Below are 21,618 nucleotides of genomic sequence, written 5' to 3' on the forward strand. Positions count from 1 at the left end.
CCAGCCTGGCCCACATGGTGAAACCCCATCTCTGCAAAAATACAAAGATTAGCCGGGCATGGTGGCTCGTGCCTGAAATCCCAGCTACTTTGGAGGCTGAGGCAGGAGAATCACTTGAACCCAGGAGGCGGAGGTGGCAGTGAGCCAAGATCACACCACTGCACTCCAGTGTGGGCAACAGAGAAAGACTCCATCTCCAAACAGAAAAACACTCTCCTGTGAAAAAGTTAATATCATTCATTAAAGAAGTATTTATTGAATAACCCCCAAGTACATAGTCTTCTCTCAGTATGATTAACTGTAATTAAAAAATAAAAAGTATCATAGAAAATACAAAGCACCATGGAAGTTTAGATATGGGGGAACACTTCTCCATAAAGCAATTAGTTTCCAACATTTAATTTGTTAAGTCCTTTGCACTGATCCCCACCACCTACCCGCTGCATGATCAATTCTTTATTTCACAGTTCTACCCATCTACCAATCACAGGTGGCCAGGAACATTGAAATGGAGTTGCTATGGCTGAATTTTCAGAATAAATGTGCAATCTCAGCTTTGAAATGCAGCAAGCATGAACTCTGAGTAATAGTCAAAGTTTGCTCACAGAATCTGTAACTGCAACTGTTATCTATGACATTCTTTGCGAGGCTGTGTAGCTTATTTAGTGTGATCCATATGCCAGGCGGGTTTCAAGGCCACCTGTGTTGCCAGCCATACAGCGCACACTACTGACATTTCTCACATTCTCATCGACTGCTAAGCTTTTTACTTTACATTCCCTGTCTTTTCCTTCCTGTTCAGATCTAAGTAGAGGCCTGACAGGCAAAAAGGCATATTATCATCAGTGATATTTGCATTTACCAAAAGGAGGGTACGAAAACATTTTCACTGGCAATAAAGTAAAAGCAAATGTTTTCTTCCACTTGTTTTGAAAGTCTTCCTTAATGATTTAAGGGTGGTAGCTTTCTAGCTTTTAAACTCTTTTTGGAATTGAATGGAGGGGAAGAGTCAGGCGAAAGTGCTGTCACAAGATCAAGGTAGGTGAACTGCCTGAATAGAATGACTATGTGTGTACTCTGTGATCAACGTTTTGTGATCCCAGGGTTGATGAAATCCCAAGCTGCGCATGGCTTTCTTACTCAACAATATTGGCATAGAGACAATTTTAGATTTCTGTGTTTTAACACATTTACTATTAGTTCTAGACTACATTATTTGGAATCATAAGAAAGCAAAGACAATGGTTTGGGATTTTTACAATGGAACATTGTGATGGATTACATCCCCAAAAATCCCTCGTCTTTGGGACAGTACTCAAAACATAAAGGAAGCTTGACAATTTCTGCAAAATAGAATAAGCTAACAGAGCACAAGGTGGCTGTGAGTAGTTTTCTCCTATTCTTCTCCAAGTATCTTGGTGGCCAGCTCTGCTGTAACCACATCAGCCTTAAGACAGAGCTGGATGAGAAGCCTCCGCTCCAGGTATTATCCTGATAGAGCCAACAACATCCTATGGGAATTTTTCAAGGGAGTTCACTTAAATCAAAGGTCAGCAAACTACAGATTGCAGGACCAAATAGGGGTCATTTTCTGTTTTTGTGAATACAGCTTATTGGCACACAGTCCTATCTATTTGTTTACAGACACTCTGGCTGCTTTTCTGTTACAGCATCAGAGTTGAATAGTTGCTGAGTAGTTGCAACAGATCTCATATGGCCTAAACTCTTTCCTGTCTGATCCTTTATAGAAAATAATACGTTTGCTAGCCCTTAGTTTAGATCATTTTTGCTCCATAATTTGACTACTTTTTGAGAGTAAAGCTGGAGATTAAAGAGAAAGGTAGAGAACGACACTCAGTGAAATTGGTATGTTGGCTATATAAGATTTTTATTTATTTTGTATTATTATTGTTTTGAATCAGGGTCTTGTTCTGTCACCTAGGCTGGAGTGCAGTGGTGCAGTCATAGCTCACTGCAGTCTCAAACTCCTTGGCTCAAGCAATCTTCCTGACTCAGCATCCCAAATAGCCAGGACAAGAGGCATACACAACCATGCCTGGCTAATTTGTTAATTCTTTGTAGATACGGGGTTCTCTCTAAGTGCAAGCTGGCCTTGAACTTGTGGCCTCAAGCAATACTTCCACCTTGGCTCCTATAGTGCTAGGATTATGAGCCTGTCTGTATAAGATTTAAAGACAGAAGTAGGTTCCACGTATTTGTGCTATTCTAATTTGCTATTAATTGTGGAAATGTCAAGGGGAAAAACTAGCATTTATTAAGAATCCACATGTTCTGGATACTGTGTTAGAAATTTTCCATGAAATAGGTTATATGAATTATGTCAAAAAAAATCTTCCTGGAGATGAGATCTTAGAGAAAAACAAAAACAAGTAAACCAACATGCACAGGAGCACTCAGGTTTTATGGCCCCAGACACAGAAGGGGGCAGTTGGCTCCAGGATAGTCATAGACTGCTTATTAGTGCCCAGATACAAAAGGTTGTTAAACTTAGTCTCCCAGTATGAAATGCATTTTTCCTACTGTGCAAGGTCAGACACTGATGACTTTGGAGGTGCTCCCTGTATTTCTCTTATGTGTACTATAAACGAAGAATAAAATGTAATAAGGTAGGAACATGCATACGCTCATTCAGCAAATTAATGACAGCATCTATGGGCACACAGGTATTCTGTGACAAGTTTTTTTAAATGGTAACTTAAAAAATCATAAACTTTTATAGACAGCATGAATTAGACTTAACATAGTTCAGATTCAATTGCATTTTTAGAAAAAGAAACACAGGGATAGTAAGTGACTCATTAGGCAGATTGGTATTGGTAGCAGAACCATGGCTGCCATGTAGATCTTCTGAGTCCCTGTTCACTGTTCTTTTTTAACCACATTATGTTTTCTAGGTTCATTTTTCATTTTTGTATCCATGTTGATCAGAAAGGGAACTTGACACAGTCATGGTGTTCATTGATTATGTATATACAAGACATCTCATCTCTTGTCAAAGTTGCTGGGACATATTCAACCTAATTTTTTCGCCTGTACATTCACACATTTTTGTTTCATTTTCATTTTCAATATATGCCTTTTCAAACATGTGTCTATTCTTTTCGGGCTTGCCTGTGTCTGTAAATTCAGTTTTCTCTTGCGGCAATGCCTCTGTCTTGACTTTCCTCTCTGACTGTGACTGATTTCTAGTTGTGCCCTTCGTTCTTGGCTTCCGGATCCCTTTTGAAACAGACAGTAGCACTCCATTCCTTCTTGGCAGACATCTACCCTCCCTTTCAGAGAAGAAAGAGTCAGGTAGGATGTCTGTGAAAATAAAGAACAAAACATGAAAATGACAGAGCAAGTCGAACGGTAAAAAAATAAGGCTTTGCCTCAAAGGAAAAAAATAGTACCAAAGGAAAGGTAAATAAAATGTGTTTTCTATTCATTTTGGGGCATGCAGTGGGTTTAGAGGGAGAGGAGATGTTGTTTTTCAGTGCAGGAATACTAGGTATCTCTTAAGCTGAGCCCAAACCCACCTGCCCATCAGTGTTGCCCTGGAGAGCATCACCCCTGCCTGTCTCATCTAAAGTAATAAAGCCCATTATGGGTCTCTCTATTCTCTCAATTCAACTACAAATGTTATTGCAGTAATGAACAGTGTCAGTTTGAGCAGCATGCCCATACACAGTGCCTAGGCAAGCTTCAGCTTATTTCACATCTTCTGGCTTCCGACTCAAAAGTTACCTTCAAACTTCCTTTTTTTTCTATTCAGGCAACTGACTTTGTAGGTTGAGCATGTCCTCACAAGGGTTAAAGCATGTTTAAGGTTACCTGACAGTAGAGAGGAGATGTGAAAAATTTGCTTGTTTCTGCATCACCAGCTTGAGAAAGTGTTCTGTTCACTCACAATCTCCAAGATAAAATAATCTAAGTCCCCATTTGGATGACTCAATTTGCAAAACTAGACATGGTACAAAAACCAAAGTAGGGCTTTTCTATAATGTTGCCAAAGGCAGAATGGGGTAACAGGAAATGTCACACAAGGTGTTTTTTGTTTGTTTTGTTTTGAGGCAGGGTCTCACTCTATTGCCCAGGCTGGAGTGCAGTGATGCAATCTTGGCTCAAGTGATCCTCTCTCCTCAGCCTCCCAGGTAGCTGGGGCTGTAGATGCACACCACCACTCCCAGCTAATTATGTTTGTTTTTTTTTTAAGATGGGGTCTCGCCATGTTGCCCAGGCTGGTCTCAAACTGCTAGCCTCAAGCCATCTGCCTCCCTCAGCCTCCCAAAGTGCTGGGATTTCAGGCATGACTCACTATGCTTGGCCGACTGTCAAATTCTTGATCTTTTCTCACTTACTTAGTGGGAACACACATGAAATATGGCCAGAGGAACGCATAAAAATATTAGGTCTCAGAAACTACATGGTTATACTTAGCCCACTTTATGTTTCCAAATTCTCTTAGTAACATCACCCTCCAGAGGTTGCCCGCAATTACCTGTTGATGCTGTTTTTTTGTGCTAACATCTGCCAGTCCTTGCCTTTGGCATTGGGGGTGTCAAATGTAGCACAAATCCGCTGTCTGATGGAGTAGGGAATTTTGAAGGCTTTGGGGCCAGTCTGTGCAGGAAAAGTGCTGTCCTCTTGTGCAAAGAAAGTGATGGCTTCTCGTTCACTCTACAAACAAAATAAGGAACACATGATCAGATCCACCTGAAAGCAGTCCTGATTAACCTTTTATTTTTTAAGAAAGTCTGAGTTAATATACATGCACAAAATGCTTGCCTGTTGTGACGGACTCTATAAAATACATTGATAAGTTCCCCCTTCTTCTAAGATAGTAAAGAACTTCTCTAGTAGCCTAATAAATTGTGTACTGGAAATTTACAACAGCCTCCTCCACTCAGGGGAGTCACAATAACCAGCTTCTACCATTAAAAGAGCTGTCAGGTAAGAGGAGAATTGGACTCTTTTTTTTTTTTTTTTCCTCTTTCTGCTCTCAGGGATAGATCTAGATTCAGCTTCTAGATATCAAATGACAGGTTTCAGTTCAGAGTAAGGAATGGTCCTCTGATAGTCATAACTGACCAATGATGAACAGGCTGATTAAAGGAGCTGACTAGGAAATGCCTTGTATGAAAGCTACAAAGGTATGATTGTATGTTGGTTACCTTTAATTATGTTTTTTATCCTCTAGTCCTAAAGTTGTGTGATTTTTATAATAAATATCTTTATTTCAAAATTAGAATTATTTCAGAATTAAATTGCTTTGGCATAACAGAGCCAGCCTTGAGTCAGAGTAACGTATAGCCAGCTCGTATGGTGGTACAGTAAGGAAGGCTCCTGCCTGCTGCCTGCCTACCTGCTTCTGGTTTAAAGCTGTCCAGTAAGAATTTGTCATTTCAGTACTAATCCTTATCACCAACATGAAATCCCACAGAAATGTGCCAGGCTATAGTGGTTGCTAATAAGTTTAAGTGGACTAACAGAATTTTAAGGACTGAAAAGTATCTGATTGAATCACTTCCATGATCATAAGACAAAAGGACTTTGCTGATGTAATTAATGCTCCTAATCAGTTGACTCTGAATCAATTGAGAGATTTTTCTGGGTGGGCCTGACCTAATCAGGTGGCCCTCAAATGAGATAGCGCTTGGTGTCTGGAGGCACCTTTTCTCCTGGCCTAGAGTAAAACAAACAGCCACTTTGTGAACTTCCGATAGAGGGGGCCATGTGTCTAGGAACTGTGGGTGGCTTCTGGGAGTGGAGAGTGACCTCTGGCCAACAGCCAGCAAGAAAATGGGGACCTTAGTCCTACAGCTATAAGGAAAAAAGTGGTGCCCACAACCTGAATAAACTTAGAAAAGGACTCTGAGCTCCAGGCGAGGACATGCCCTGGCCAACACTTTGGTTTCAGTCTTGTGAGATAATAAATAAGTGGTGTTTTACGCTTCTAAAGTAGTAGTAGTTTGTTACATGGCAAAAGAAAACTAATTCGAGGGGTAAAGCATCAGATCTGGGATTGGGTTAAGGGACTAGTTAGGACTGTTTAAACTCCAAGAAGCTGTCCCTTGCCTTAAAAACTTTCCTGTTGTGCCCTCCAAGTCAATACACGCCCTTCCTTCCCTCCCTGAAATCCTGCCCTAATGCTTCTTCCAGTTCTTAAATAAATTCCTAATGTGGGCACCACAGCCATGGTGGCCTTTTTCAGCCAGCAGCCAGGCTCACATAAGTATAAACTATCAGACTTGGTAGATTGAAAATAGAGCTTCTTAAATCTGTTAATTGAGAAAACTGGTTGATACAGAAATTTCATTAATGATTAATAATGATTTTTCTCTTTCTGTAACTATTTAACACAGTTGCATTTTAAGAGCTCTGTTTTGGAAACAAAATGCCTTAATCCACAAGTTCCAAAAGGGTATCTCAGAAGAGATTCCAAGAAAAGCAGTTTCATGGTCACTCACATGTGAGAAGCACTGCATATCACACGCTCTTCTTAGAACCTCAGGGTACATGTTATCTTATTAAACAGATTCTACTTACTGGCTTTAGTTATGTTCCTGGAATATTATGAAACGATGCTCGTCAAAACTATTCTAGTACTTGAGGTTGTCATAGTATAACACAAAAAAAACATCATTTTTAGAACCAGAAAGACCGCACTTCGGAGTAAAACTCAACACTTCCTGGTTCAGTGACCTTGGATACTACCTTATGTATCTCAGCCCTGATTTCCTAATTAGTTATTTTGCATTTGTATAGATTCCACAGAGGTTATGAAACCTGGAAAAATTCACCCAAGTAGTTTCACATAGGTGAAACTAGAATTCTGATATCCTAACAGCTGTATTAGTGCTTATTTCAACATACCACCCTGTTTCAAGACAAGTGCCAAGAAATCTACAGTGCTGGGTGGTTAAGGAAAACATTTTCTGAGTATAGTAGGAAATACTTCACAGGGAAGGCATTTGAGTTGGCCTGAAAGATAAGTAGGCATTGAATGAATAGAAATTAGGTGGATAGGTGGTTATTTCAGTAGAGTGGACAATTCTGTTCCGATATAGAGAATGGTTATACAATGAACCTATTTAGCTTCTTACTGCTTAAAATAGTTAGAAGAGACATCATTTTTATCATAGTTTGTAAAATTTCCTCTAGCCTCTAAAAATGCAAATCAAATAGGAATAGTATCCTTGCATATTTTCTGACTTAAGACTATGATAGAAACTAGAAGGAAATTTTTCTATTCTATGCAAGTTAACATGGTAGCTGTCATTGTAAAATGACACCAAAGGGTCTTAATGCCAAAGATATGGCTTATCAATGAAACTGAAAACAATGAAGTTTCCTTGCTGAAGGATCCCAAGAGACAGCATTGGCCTCTGAAAGCCCTCATGGTACCCATAAATTGTTGACCGAGCTCTCTCTTCACTATGGGCAGAAGAAAAACCACCTTGACACAAGATATCTTCAGAAAAAGCTGAACAAGGTGGTCTTATTTGAAGGTGAATAAAGTATTAGACTGAGTCTAAAAATAAGTAATTTTTCAATTTACGACATGTTAATAAGTGGGTCCCCATCTCCCTCTTAAAGTTTTCAAATTTAAATATTTTACATGCATAAGGATGATACTTTATGTAACATTTATGATGCATTCTAAAGGACCTCTGGGCCAAGTAATAAGAATCCTGTAGATACATCACGTTTTCTGATTGTTTAAATTAAATATGCAGAGGAACAGTAGATTTTCATGCTCTGCACATCTGAGATAAGCAGCTGCTACCTGGTAAGCTAAGGGACTTGTAAATCAATGAGAAATTCCAACTATTCTGTCTATTGTAACAGACAAATTATCCCCCAACTTCCAACACTTTTGGAAAAAAGATGAGAGAAATGCTTGAAGGGAAAATTGTAACATGCAAGCTTCCTTTAAGTTGTTTATACTGAAAAAAAAAAAAAGATTCTTTAATAATGTTACATTAATAAGAAATGATGAAATAAATTACTTGGGAATTCTTCCCTTCTCTTCAATATTTGCAAAACTGTTTTACTCTGGTCTATAATTTTAGACTGTTGATACTGTTGCTTTATTGGAGTATTGATTGGCAATAATCACTAGGTAATTCCATAGGGTTAAATTTAAGAGGAAAAACTTGCTTCTAACGACTGATACAATAATGACCACTCTAAAGAAAAAAAAAAAGATATATTATCTTGGTCACAAAAATAACTTTTAAGTGTGAAGGTGATATGAAGGACTGGGTTTATTTGAAAAATCACTTAGATAAGAGGGATGAGGAGATATGTCAGGGATGAGGCTGAACATGAAGGATCAAATGCCTTCAATGAGGATGATTACTGCATTGACTTAAATATTTGAAGCAGTATTTAAGATAGGTATCTTACTGCTATTAATATATAAAATCAATATTTCAGATATAAAGTATTTTATATATCTTAAATCTCATATATATTATAAATGTTAATTTGATGAATTTATCTTACTAACATATTAAACCACCTAAATGTAGTCTTTTTCTGCCTAGGGGACATGAAGTATGATACACTTTAAAAGTCGATCTATTATTCCTAACTCACTGACAGAGACCTGTGTCTAGAATTCTAGAATGCATCCTGTACCTCCCTAGGTCATCCCAATTTCTCAGCACTTTCTGCATCTTCACTTTTGCTGAAACCATTTACCAAAAAATTAAGTCATTTTTAGGGAAAAGAAGACAGGTTTCTTTCTTTCTTTTTTCTTTTTCTTTTCTTTTTTTTTTTTTTTTTTTTTTTTAAGATAGAGTCTCGCTCTGTCACACAGGCTGGAGTGCAGTGGCATGATCTTGGCTCACTGCAACCTCTGCCTCCCGGATTCAAGTGATTCTTCTGCCTCAGCCTCCAGAGTAGCTGGGACTACAGGCACCTGCCACCATGCCCAGCTAATTTTTTCTACTTTGAGTATTTTAGTAGATTCTGGGTTTCACCATGTTAGCTACGATGGTCCCAATCTCCTGACCTCATGATTTGCCCGCCTCAGCCTCCCAAAGTGCTGGGATTACAGGCACGAGCCACTGTGCCCAGCCAAGAGGACAGTTTTTATTCATCAGATGTATCATCAGATGCATGTCTTTCCTGTGAGTCAGGCAATCCCAGGATTAAGTGGGTTTGAGCAATCATTCAACGAAGATATCCATTTGTCGGCAGAGCTATGCGTAGAATCTCTATTATAGAATGAACAGTTCTAGTCCATCACACAGATGGTTACATCCCATCCTTTCTTCTTTTGAAGAAAGAACTTCTCAATTTTCATATATTTTCAGGTACTTGAAACCATCACTTGGTGCTATGATGTTTGTCACTAGTACGTGAGCCCCCAAAGAGAAGTCATATTATGAACAAGGACCACAGTTAAAGTTAATCCAGTAGACGGCCTTGATTGGGATCAAGGAGTAGTATAGCGGGGTAGTCAGGCTTTGATCCTGAAGTCAAGTCTCTGAGTTGGGTACTGTGGCTCCACTTCCTTAAGAGTTCCATGATCTTTGATCTTGGACAAGAAAGTTGATGCCTTTGAGACTTTTATAGCATGTAAAATTGTGATAGTACTCATACTTAACCCACAGAGTTTTGATGGTTGTATGACAAATATGAAAGCAAATGAAATGATAGCTGAAATACAGTGGCTTACTGAAGTTATTAGTCACCTTTTGACATAAAAAATGAGAGCAAATTAGACTTGTCTAGGAAATACAGTTTATCACAAAGTGAAGACGACAACCTGGGCCAAATTCTGCAGCAATGCTTGAAGCAATTAATAAAGTGATCCTTAAAAGGATCAAAGGGTTAATAAAGCCTCCAAAATGTAGCAGCCCTCAAATTGGATGACTATAGCCTAACAATAAATATTGAAATATTATTCTGATACATGCCTCATTACCAAGAGATGTTATCTTCTGCAAGGCATTTCTAAGTGACTGTAAACTGGTAAAGCATTAGAAAAGAAATTGGATAATAAACAGTAAGGTTGTATTTATTAGCTAATTTTCCTTTCAAGCACTTTAAGAATTTATTAAACAGGGAGCAAAAAATACCACATCCTGTAATGGCACACGTGGATCACTAATATCTACACATGTTCACAAACAAAAACCTTTAAACCTGAACTCTTTTCTTGGCCTGTTAACAGATATCTAGAGCAATTTGGATGAGAGAAGTCTTTTATGTGATGCCTTTTCCTACCTACCTTGTGAATACCAGCTCTTCTCAGATTTTCTTTTTATTTTTAACATCTTCCTCCCATTTTTATTTTACTTTGAAATGTATCGTGTGAAATATACCATCACTGTTCAAGAAAGAGCCCCTAAAAATATCCTACCCTAGGTTTCCAGATCTACCTTTGCCATCAAAAGTACTTGAGCACATAATGCTAACTGGCAATAATGAATGCAAATAGCGCATAAACATGTCAATTAAGACAGCTATCAATTTTAAGGCACAATCCTTTGGAAAGCCATCTACTCTTCAGAAAAACTATTTGGGGAATTAGCAATAGTCATTTTGCATAAACAATGAATTCAAATGAGAATAGAGAGAAGGAATAATGTTCTACAGCTATAAATTTTCCAAGAAAAAACCCTGAAATTGAATTACATGTATATAAATGTGTTCAATCTTCTGCCAAGCCTAAATTTATAAATATATATTTTTATATTAATAAATGCATATATGTATGTATATGTATATATTTATCCTATAAGTGAGCAAAATATGTATGTTTTCCTGCACTAGCCTGTAATGACCTGGAAACTGTTAAACAAAGGCATCACAATCCCTCTGCTAATCTCTCCCTCTATCCCATTCAGGAAGGATGGCTATTGTCTACTTTATAAGCTTATGTTCAAACCCATGAAGTCACTTGGTGGTTTAGCACAAATTAGAGCCACGGCGGAAATCAGATGTCTTTTTTCGAAAGTGCTCAAGTGAATCCTCCCTTGACTGCTACTTTAACTCTACCTTCCAATATTGATCTGACCTGGATGAAGTCCTATTTTTCTTTGCACTTGCATTTCCTTACCTTGTAGAATGAGGTCCTTCTTATATTATTGTATTGGAATGGAGTAATGGAAATGCAGATGTATAGAATTCTAAGCCTGGGGGTCATGAGAAACAGTAAGACAGGGAGTCCAGTCGCTGGAGATAAAATAACACATATAGGGCAACTGACTTCTGGAAAACTAGTCAGAACCAGTAGAAAAACAGTCTGAGGGTAGCTTTGTGCCTCTTTGTGGCATGTGTCTCAACTGCACCATCTGGCTTCATTCTATAATGAATCTCAGCTGATAATACAAGCCTGCTGTGGACTGAGACTTTTTGCTATTTTGTGTATCAAAAGCCTGGTACCAGTTCCTTTCTCAAAGTTACCTTCTTTAGTTCAGTCCTTGGCCTGAAACAAGGTTTACTTTCCCTTATCAGTAATGAAGATTAAGAGTTTGTGCATTTTGAAGCTCTTTCAGAAACTGAATAGCACGGCTGGTAGGGATAGCTTTATTATTCTTATTATCCTTCAGAAAGAGGGTCAAATGACCTGTAGATCAAGGACTCACCTCTAGGATTGATGTCTGCACTTGGAGGATCTGTTCATGGCCTTTGAGCTGCCGAATGCAGATTTTGCAGGACAGCTGTGTGGTGGTGGGCGTGTATCGCTCCAGGGAGAAGGCACAGTGCAGGGGCTGCCGGTTACTGCACCACACACGGGAGAAAGGAACTTCCTGCAGGGGAGAGGGAGAGAAGGGAGGTATGGTGTGCAGAGCCCAGCTGAGATGAACTAGAACAGGGGAGATTTAAAGCAATGATGATGATGATGACGACGATCACAGCGGAGATAATTGCCTAGGCAACTTTAGTGGAATTGTTGTAGAAATAACATTTCAGCAAATGCCAAGCAGCACAAAAGTAATTAATATCAATTTTAAATGATAACATTTGAATTCCAAAAACGCACTGCATGAGCTCAGATTTCACTTGGTGACACACAATTAGAATGCCATAAAAAATTATCATTTTTCTTTCCCCACTTAGAAAATATTTTCCTTTGGAAGATTCCTACAGGCCATGCTTCTACTTTAGTCTGGGGTAGGAAGTTATCTTTTCATTTACATAAAAATTATGCTAAGGAACTGATTGGCCAAAACTTAACCCCATACCACAAACTCATGCAGAATTGTGAGAACACAATATTGCTAATGTATCCAACATAAAAATTAATACCTAGTACAAAGTCACACACACATACATACAGCCAGGGAGAGAGAGAGAGAGTGACAGAGGGTGGGGAGAAAGATAAACACATATACAGGGTCACCCCAGAATTTGTCAATTCTTCATTTGCTCAATTTGTCGATTCAACTATAATGTATAAGGGGCCTGCTAATGACCACTATACTAGGTAAACAATAGGAAACAATAACAGGTTCAGTTTCCCACTCTCAAGGGACTTATAGACAATTAAGAGGCAAAATATCTTTTAGTCAATGAGAAGGGAACTTATAAAATCTGTAATTACTCATTTTTCCTAGTATTAGCCAGTGCTTGCTACCAGACTGTGTCTAATAATGTGAAGTAGGTGTTAGTCACCGAAATTTTTTCATGTACTAAAAAGTCTCTCTCCTTTCTACTCAAATGTGGCTTGGCCCTTGGCAATGACAACATATGCCTCTAATAATCCTCACACTCACTTTTTCCTCTATTTCTCACCTTATTAGTTTGCTCCTTTACCTATTGCTAAAATATAGTTTTCTGCAATACTAGAACTAAAAAGTGGCAAGACAGGTATCAAGTCTGGAAGTTTGGAACCCTGAACTATGACTGGTGATGAAGCCAGTACGTGTCATGAGACTGCAGAGCATGATTAAAATGATCTGTTCCCTTTGAGGAGCTATGAGTTACCTAGTTATTCCTGAGCCCTTATGTGGACACTTGTTTAGTTACCTTGTTTCCTAATTTTCTCTATAGAAATCCTCACAGATTTTTATTTTGGATACTTTCTGGTAGATTCAGAGAGGAGGGATGGACGGACTTTAGATTGCTGTGAACTTGAAGAGAGGAGAGCTGGCTTTAAGGGAATAGGACATATAACAAAGGCAAATATTCTACCATACATCTCAGCAATAAATGTAAGAATTTTCTGGGTTGTTTTGTTTGTTCTTAATCCTGAACCAAAGGAAAAGTGGAATTTCAAGAAGGATACAGAGAAGTCTATAGGTGGGAAACTATGTGGCATTTCATGGACTTCATTCCTGTGCATGATGTGGCTATTAGTATGGAACTTGAATCTTGGCCATTGTCTTTGCCATGTGGCAGGGGCTGGAAGCCTCAAAACTGCATTTTATAGACTCCCTTGCTGGAAGGAGTTCACATTTCCATTCTGCCCATAAGAGGTACTCATGCTAGATTTGGAAGAGAGAGGAAGTGCAGAGGCCATCACTGCCCCGGTAACAGGCAAACCCAAAGGCTTCAATTGACAGCCCAAGAAAGGTGTGCAGGGGCTCCTGGATATTCCCTGGAGAATCCACTGCTTCAGTGCTGGTGTACTTTCCTGAAATTCCTGACCTGACTGGTTTTCTAATACCACTAGTGGCTTTCTGTCACCTTGGCTCCCCACCGTGGTTTTGTAATCACATAAATCACTTAATTAAATTTCCCCTCAGTTTGAAATGTCCTGAGTGCCTTCTGTTTTCTTGATTAAAACAATTCTTCTTGACTTGAAAATGTTATCTTAGAAACTGATGTGAGTTGTGCAACCCTTAAAGGGGCTAGTAGTGTGTTCCAGAGGGAGGCTATTGTCTAGGGAAAATGCTGGAAGATGCACCAAGCTAATGATCACTAAGGACACATTTGGTTGGAGGAAAACTTGGTTGTACCGTCAGCTGACAACACACGTCCATTTAATGATATCACTTTCCCACTTTCCTCTAATACAAAAAGGTTTTACTTGTGATCTCTTCTCTTTTCTTCCTGTGGTAGATGCTGCAGCAGAGGGCATTTCTGATTGGTGGGGCCTCCTGGCAATGCCTATAGGAGGTCATTTTCTCTAAAATACTACAAAATGACTTTTCACTTGTACCATCATATGCACTTACAAGTTCTGCCATTTCTCCTTGTTATCTGAGTATCTTCCTAAGTCTCTTGAGCCTTGTTCCACTTTATAAACCATGGGCAGTCCTTCCTCCACCTCAGCCTCCTACAGTTCTCTCCCTGCCTTCTGTACTCTTCAAGATCCCATATGCTCACACTTGCCCCAACTGCCATCTCTCTGTGGAGGACTCCAAAAACTTCATCTCTGGTATTTATTTCATTATTATCAGTCTCTGGTATGATACTCTTAAGCACTACAAATAATCTTGTTTGGTCTTTATTTGTCTGGCAAATTTAACTTTTGGAAACTGATTGCCATCATCTCTCTCCCATCATTACTCTCCTCTAATATTCTGGTTGACGTTACACTTCCATTATGGCTAACTGTAGTTACCTATTCCCAGTCTTCCTGCCTTCAAGCTCTACTAGATAGAACAAATGAGGGGGTTGGAGCCTAACTGGAGGGGCAAACAGAAGGCAGTTGATTGGACTTATTCAGGAAATAACACTATGGTCTCTTTTTCACTTCTAATGATGGGGGTAGGCATTGACGTGACCAAGTCAACTAGGAACTCTGCATTTCTTACATGAGTCTTTTGCTTGGGGGATCACAATGGTCCTTTGATGCCTGCTGTGTGAAACTCCATCTCCTACCTGGCCTTCAAAAGCTTCCACCATCTCTTGTCCTCTACTTGTTTCTCCATTATTTTTATTAGCCCTCAAATAAACTCTCTTCTCCAAACTGGTGAATTTTTGTAGAGTTTCTTTGCACCATGTGCTTCAATGAAAGTAACCATAACATAGCACTCTGGGGTTTACGGTGCTTTTGCCTAAGGTAGTTTTGCACAGCTAAGCTAACTAGGAAATATTTGTTTCCTAAAATTGAGATTCGGGTTATCATACTGTAATGCAAGCAGTTGGACTTCAGGGCTAGACAAAGAACTGTGCTCAAGATGCAGCTCTTAAGCAAATGTATGTTTTCTGCAATTTGATTTGAATCCTTAGTACTGCTTGCCTTCTGAAGAAAAAAAAAAAAAAGGCACTGACCATTCATTTAAGTGTGTCTTCTCTGGTATCATTTACTGAATTCCTTACATTTTCCACTAAAAACACTGGAAGAAATATAAAAAAGTAATGCATACTGCAGAGATAATGTTTCCTTGCAGAAAGACATGAGAATCAGCACCAAAAACAAAAAAAACAACCGTCTTCTCTCGTTCCATTCCATTGAACACAATCCAAACATTTAAAAAATCTGATTTTAAGACAGTATCAAAGGAATATTTTTTTAGTGTTGATTTGAGTAGCAGCTGCCAATAGCAGTCAACGAAACATTTTAAAATAATAGAATTAGAAGCGCCCTGATTAGTGTGTTTTCAGGGCAATCATCTTCACTTTCATTTATTCAAAAAACAAAAACAAAAATCACCAACAAGCTTGCTGAGCTGAGAGGAATTATGTGGAAAGTAACATGGGAGGAGAAAGTGTAGCAAAGTTATGGGTGTTTAAAGAATTCCGGAAATGTTTTCATTTTGACTCCTATTATAATTAGGTTGCTAGCAGATGGAGAGAATGTAAATCATATCTTAGCAGGAGACAGACTCTGGGTTCTCCAAGATACACAGCATGTTGGAAAGACAGCTGTTTTACCCTAGGGAGGTGACAACTTGACTTTGTGTTTTGTTGGCTTTTAAAAATAAATTAATAATTTATTGCATTATGTTTGTTATGGCTTCCCTACCCCACAGCCAGCAAGGAATAAAAGAAATTGATTTAGGAGCCCTTGGGCCCAGCAACCTATTGAAAGTAGAATTATTTACCTCGCAGAGGAGGGTTGCTAATTCTACAGCTGGGAAAAGTACATAACCCTAATCATGGTAGAGTCTTAGGTACTGACAAGAAAATGGGGAATAATGAATTGTTTACTTGGGGAGACTAGCATTGTGGGCCTCAGGTTTGTTTGAACTAAGGTCAGTGGTTGCTACCATAATGAGATCTCAGAAGAGCTGACATAGCCTTTCCGACTTCTCACCCAACATACCTGGCTTCATAAGCAATGACATCCATAAACTAATCCTCCAGAACCTAAATCAACAAAATTTAAAATCTAGTTGGTCCTTGAATGTACAGGCTCTCATGGCATACCTCTGGGCCCAACCTTGAACTCACATCATTCTAAAAACATTTCTCATGCAGTTTGTTGGTTTCAGATAGAGAAAACATTATATGCACTGGGTATCTCCCCAGCTTGTATCTTTCTGGGAAATTCCACCTTTCCCAGAAGAAAACAGGAAAGTTTCCTAGTAGAGTAGGGTTTGGGTAACAATTGGTAATATGTTGGCTCCCAGATTCCTGAGTTGAAATTAGAGAAAGGGAGATTCACCAATTGAAGGAGAGACTTATAAACGATGTCAGGAATAGTGTGATTTTCTATCTCCACAATAGCTCTCTGGGTTAGCAAGAAACAGGCCCTGTTAGTTTCTAACCACTAAGCCCTAATGAAAAGCCATTCTGTATTATCCACGCCAAGTTTGTCAGTGCACATGATGTTCTACATGAGGTTCAAGCAGGCTGAACACAAACCCTCCCTAAGTGCTTACATCTAATGCCCAGAGCAAACACAGCATGGCCATTAAGCTAAGCACAATATGCATTCACACAAGCTGAGGGATTTCAATGATGATGAGGGGCAAGAAAATTGGTGGGAGGGGTGGTGAAGAGAAAGGAGGAATAGAGCGGAAAGCCATTTGGGGTAAGAAAAATGAAGTGGAGATGAAAACTCAGTGGCAAGCCTCCTGATGCAGAGAAAATTAAATTGTTTCTCTGCCTTCCAAGACTCTTTCAAATTATGCTCAATTACAAAAGGCAAATATTTATACATGTTCACAACTTCCATGTAATCCAACCCATCCCAGCAGTAAAGCTTGCTGGGTTTCCTTGAAAGCCAATGTCCTCTGGCTTTGGCTGGTCCTGTTACACCCTCTGAGGTCAGTAAGCTCTTAGACTCCTAACCCTCTTCTTCCTGGGGCTCTCTTCAGTATCACTGGTGTCAGAATTATTGTTTAAGTGATGCTGTAAGATAATGGTTCTTTCATCTGATTTTTTATCTCTAAGCATTAAACTTAATAGTTCACTTTGTATCACATCCAGTGAAATGAGGCCCTTATAACCTATAAAGGTTAATATAGAGGAATTTGCATGACTATCAGGGCTTGTTTTAACAATACTCTGAAGTTCAATTTGGACTAGGAACTTTGAATACTGCTTACTGGGAGGCAAAGATACCTATACCTTGAATGTCATAAACAATATATTTAATCATAGAAAACTTCTCTCCATAGAAAAAAATGTGCTGAATATTCCCCTGGCCCCCACCCCCAAAAAATGTTCAGGGCCATGAGAGATGGTTGTGCTGCTTTAAATGTACTAAAACTGAACAGACAGGCAATTCCTCAGGTAATAAGTCTAAAAAGTCAATAGGAAAATGTATCCCTGTCCAGTTTAAAAATCCTGAATTTTAGAAGATGGATGGTTGTTGGTTCAATTTTTTCTAACCAACATGATGCAGTCAAGGCTTCTTTCTGACTGGGCTTGTTCCCATTCTGACAAGCTGGTATACCTGTGTATAGTTTTAAAAAAAATAAATGCTACAAGGATGGAAGGTTACAAAGCCCACAGGATTCTACACATTAAGCTTATGGGCAAAACAAGCCTGAAAGCATTCTGTGATTCTAGATCAATGTGAGTCCACCAGAAGCTTTTCCAGAGTTAAGGAACTATCCTGTCCTTAAGCACTTGAAGCACAGATGACTGGCTTCGGAAACTATGGTAGGCTAACTAGCTGCTTACTTTAATACGTATCACTGGGAATTTTCATAGACTTCAGTGGCAGGATCGCAAGTTTATAAGAGATCTTTTACTGCTAAGCATGTACTTACAATAACTAAATAGGATCCAAAGAGATTCTGAGTCTCCCCAAAATGTTTAAAAAAATCTCTAATAGGAGACTTGTACAATAATAAGTATCTTTAGATATTTATAAAAAGGATTCTTAAGAAAGGCATGTTCTGGCCAGGTGTGGTGGCTTATGTCTGTAATTCCAGCACTTTGGGATGCTGAGGTGGGTGGATCACCTGAGGTCAGGAGTTCAAGACTAGTTTGGCCAACATGGTGTAACCCCATCTTTAGTAAAAAATACAAAAATTAGCCAGGCATGGTGGCAGGCACCTGTAATCCCAGCTACTCGAAAGGCTGAGGCAGGAGAATCACTTGAACCTGGGAGGCGGAGGTTGCAATGAGCCGAGATCGCACCATTGCATTCCAGCCTGGGCAACAGAGACTCCATCTCAAAAAAGAAAGGCATGTTGTTTGTTTCTTTGCTTTTCAATTTTTTAAATTTCTTCTTCCCATCTTGCCTAATTCATTTGGCAGCAAGTGCACTTCATATACAAAAGACAAAATCTCTTATTTTCATCTGGCTAGTCATAACTCTCTATAACTCAAAATCATCACCCTTAAAAAGTTTCTCACTGACACTGTTTATTCATTGCTGAATATGATTAAAATGCTGTCTCATAATGAACTGATTTTAATAAAAGCAAACCAACCCACAAACCTGGCTCTATGTTGCTAAATTGGCATCTTCAACCTATATTGAGCAACGATTCCAGCGGAAGAGAGGAGAAATGTCATCTCACCTAATGTGCAAGCACCTTTCTTCCCACCTGTTAGAATGCTGTGAATTTATGACAATATGTTTCACTCCCTGAGTGTAGCCCAAACTGTTACTTTTCTGTGACAGTTTTGAGATGAAATCCATCCTTTAAAGGAAGAGGAAAATCAAGCTGACCCTTGCCGGGATCTGTGACATGCTTGCTGGTTAAAGCAAAGGTGTTTCTGTTAGAAACCCGTTTGGTACCCCAAAACCTAAAATGCAATAAAATAAATTTAAAAAAAAAGGAAAAAAAAAGAAATCCATTTGGCCAGTACCTGGCAGGCAGTGAATGGTTTAATTCTCCAGAGGAATGGGGGAATATCAAGGACAGAGATCTGAAGACTAAAGGTATTCCCTTGGAAATGCAGCAGCTTTGGTTCTTCCAGGAGCTGTCCACCTTGATGCCTTTCATCTGAAACCACTTCCTATAGGAGAAGAAAAAGAAAAGAGGATCAATAATGAAACATCCCACTGCTTATATATTTCCTATCTAGGGATATGAACACTCACCAGCATGTGTCTTCCACAAACGGACAGACAGTATAGGAGAAACATACTTCTTTACAGCTCCATAGCCTACAAAGTTCAGGACTAAGGATTAACCACTGCTGAGTGATAAGTATTTGATTAGAAAGAGACAACTGTTTTTTATTATTTGTGTTGCTTAGGCTTTGAACCACACTGTGCCTTTGTTTAGAACTCAAAGACCTCCCCTGCCCCCAAGCAAACTGTAATACATCTGGGTTTCCACGCAACTGTAGGAATTTCACTCTGCTATGACCGTAATCAAGGGATGCATTCATGCTTAACCTGACACATCATCATATTTCACACTAAGTAGAAACAGCCCCCCCTCCACTCTGGTTCAATTTTTCTTCACGAATGCAGGCATTATATTATATTTATTCTTTTGGCTTAAAATAAATGTTCCAGTGTTCATGTATCATATTTATTTGTAGTAATGTTTGTAAAAGTTATTATACCAAAAGGCCAAGGAAAAATAAGTTGTTTATCAAGTTAGCTGTAGCTCAGGAAAACAGAAATCAAATTCCCGAGGAAACACTCCTGTAGCCTTCACTGAAAAATCTTTATATAATACAATCTAATACAAACTTAATCCGCATACATTCTGTTGAGCAAACCATTTCATTGGTTCCAAATTTGTGGTGTTGGAATCACATTGGAGAGATGATATAACAAACAGAATAACAAAACAAATACATATTCAGTGAAATGGTAAATGACTGTGTGGGGTTGAGGCTTCCAAAGTCCATTTTTGAAATCACCATTAATTGACATATTTCCTTGAAGAGCTAGGAGAAATTAAAAACTGAAATCCTTTGTCTTATAATCCAGTTTCTAAAAAAAAAAGCTCTTAGAAAACAAATAGGTTTGTAAACACAATAAAACATACATTTCAATTATCAATGAGTAAAAACACCTTTACCGGTTATCTTAGCCATCTCTTGTCCATAAGTAGAATGACAGTAACAAAAACAGTTTTGATGAAGAAGCCATCCAAGTTTTATCCTTCAGTACACATGAACAGGTTGCTAGTATCTTTTTCCAGGACTAAATCAGTGGCACTTTCTCCAGCTCTTTTGGTGGTGTTTGTGGGAAGGGTGTTTCTTAGGGCCAAAGGGTCTGTGTTAAACTAGCTCTGATGGTAGAAATGTTCTATATCTGCGTGGTCCATTATGGTACCCACTGGCTACAGTGGTTACTAAGTACCTGAAATGTGGCTAGAGTGATAAAGGAGCTGAATTTTTTATTTTAATTAAAGTTAAATATCCACATGTGGTTAGTAATGACCACACTTGACAGTATAGTGCTAGGTAATTGATAATCTTGTGGATTTCAGAGTTCAACATGTTAACATGGTAGCTAACGTCTGGTGGGGGCTACAAGGAATGGAAGAAATGAGGCACTATGGGCAGGATAGGAAATTAATTATAAATGCCTAGTTGGATGAGACATTAGGCAGTCTCTGGTCACTGGTTCCTTCTTGGGGATTTACTAAATTTCCATCAGAGTTATGTTGGAGCTGAACACTGGGCGTGTAGAAATCAAACAATCTCTGCCACCAAGAAACTTACAATATTGAGAAAGGGTCAGAACACTAGGCATTGATTCTAATATAGTATCTATTACCATACATGTATGCCCAGGAGGTTAAGGAAGACAGAAGGTGCCCATGACCCAGATGGGAGGGCAGACCGGGAAAGGAATCTGGGAATTATTAGAGGAGATAGTATTTGAGCCACATTTTGAAATAAATGGAGGAACTGGCCACTTGGAAGGAGAGGACATTCGAGATGCTGAGCAGGACATTCATAGGCATGGTGTCTAGACAGAGCTGGGATGGAAGGTTGGGGTGGAAAGTGTGTAACTGGAGATGATGAAAATCTAGGGCAGAAAACAAATAATGAATTCTTACTTGCTATGCTAAGGACTTTGTATTTTATTTTTGAGTAATGTTGCTCCCATTTTAAGGTGCATTAAAACTCTTTGGGTGACTTCATATTCTCTAAAGAATACCAATTTCATAAACTGAAGATAGCAGCATAAAATTCTAATCACATTTCTGTGTGGTCTTGGGCAAATCATTTTCTTTAGACCTCAGTTCCTTACCTGAGTTTATTTATAGCCAAACAAAATAATTAATATGGTAATATATTAACCTATATTAGCCTCTTTTTGCAATTCTTGTGCAAGATTAGAAATAAGTATGAACAAGAAGTGTGCTTATTAAGACCATGTTAAAGCCA

At 38.8% G+C, this 21,618-nt stretch overlaps 1 protein-coding gene across 9 annotated transcripts in view; it reads right to left on the reverse strand.

Annotated features, from left to right (window-relative positions):
• The window catches only part of UNC5D (unc-5 netrin receptor D), a 559,433-nt gene that overhangs the window by 16,594 nt on the left and 521,221 nt on the right, over window positions 1-21,618 (reverse strand). For all 9 annotated transcript variants that reach the window (XM_032288254.1, XM_032288260.1, XM_032288261.1 and 6 more), the window contains 3 exons: window positions 19,126-19,275; window positions 11,607-11,771; window positions 4,502-4,680 (listed from right to left, as the gene is read on the reverse strand). In XM_032288254.1, coding sequence (XP_032144145.1) covers window positions 4,502-4,680; window positions 11,607-11,771; window positions 19,126-19,275 — 494 coding nt within the window. The remainder of the gene's footprint in view (window positions 1-4,501; window positions 4,681-11,606; window positions 11,772-19,125; window positions 19,276-21,618) is intronic.

Source organism: Sapajus apella, unplaced genomic scaffold (assembly GCF_009761245.1).
Source record: "Sapajus apella isolate SASKATOON/1434 unplaced genomic scaffold, GSC_monkey_1.0 scaffold21, whole genome shotgun sequence".
Classification (NCBI taxonomy): Eukaryota; Metazoa; Chordata; class Mammalia; order Primates; family Cebidae; genus Sapajus; species Sapajus apella.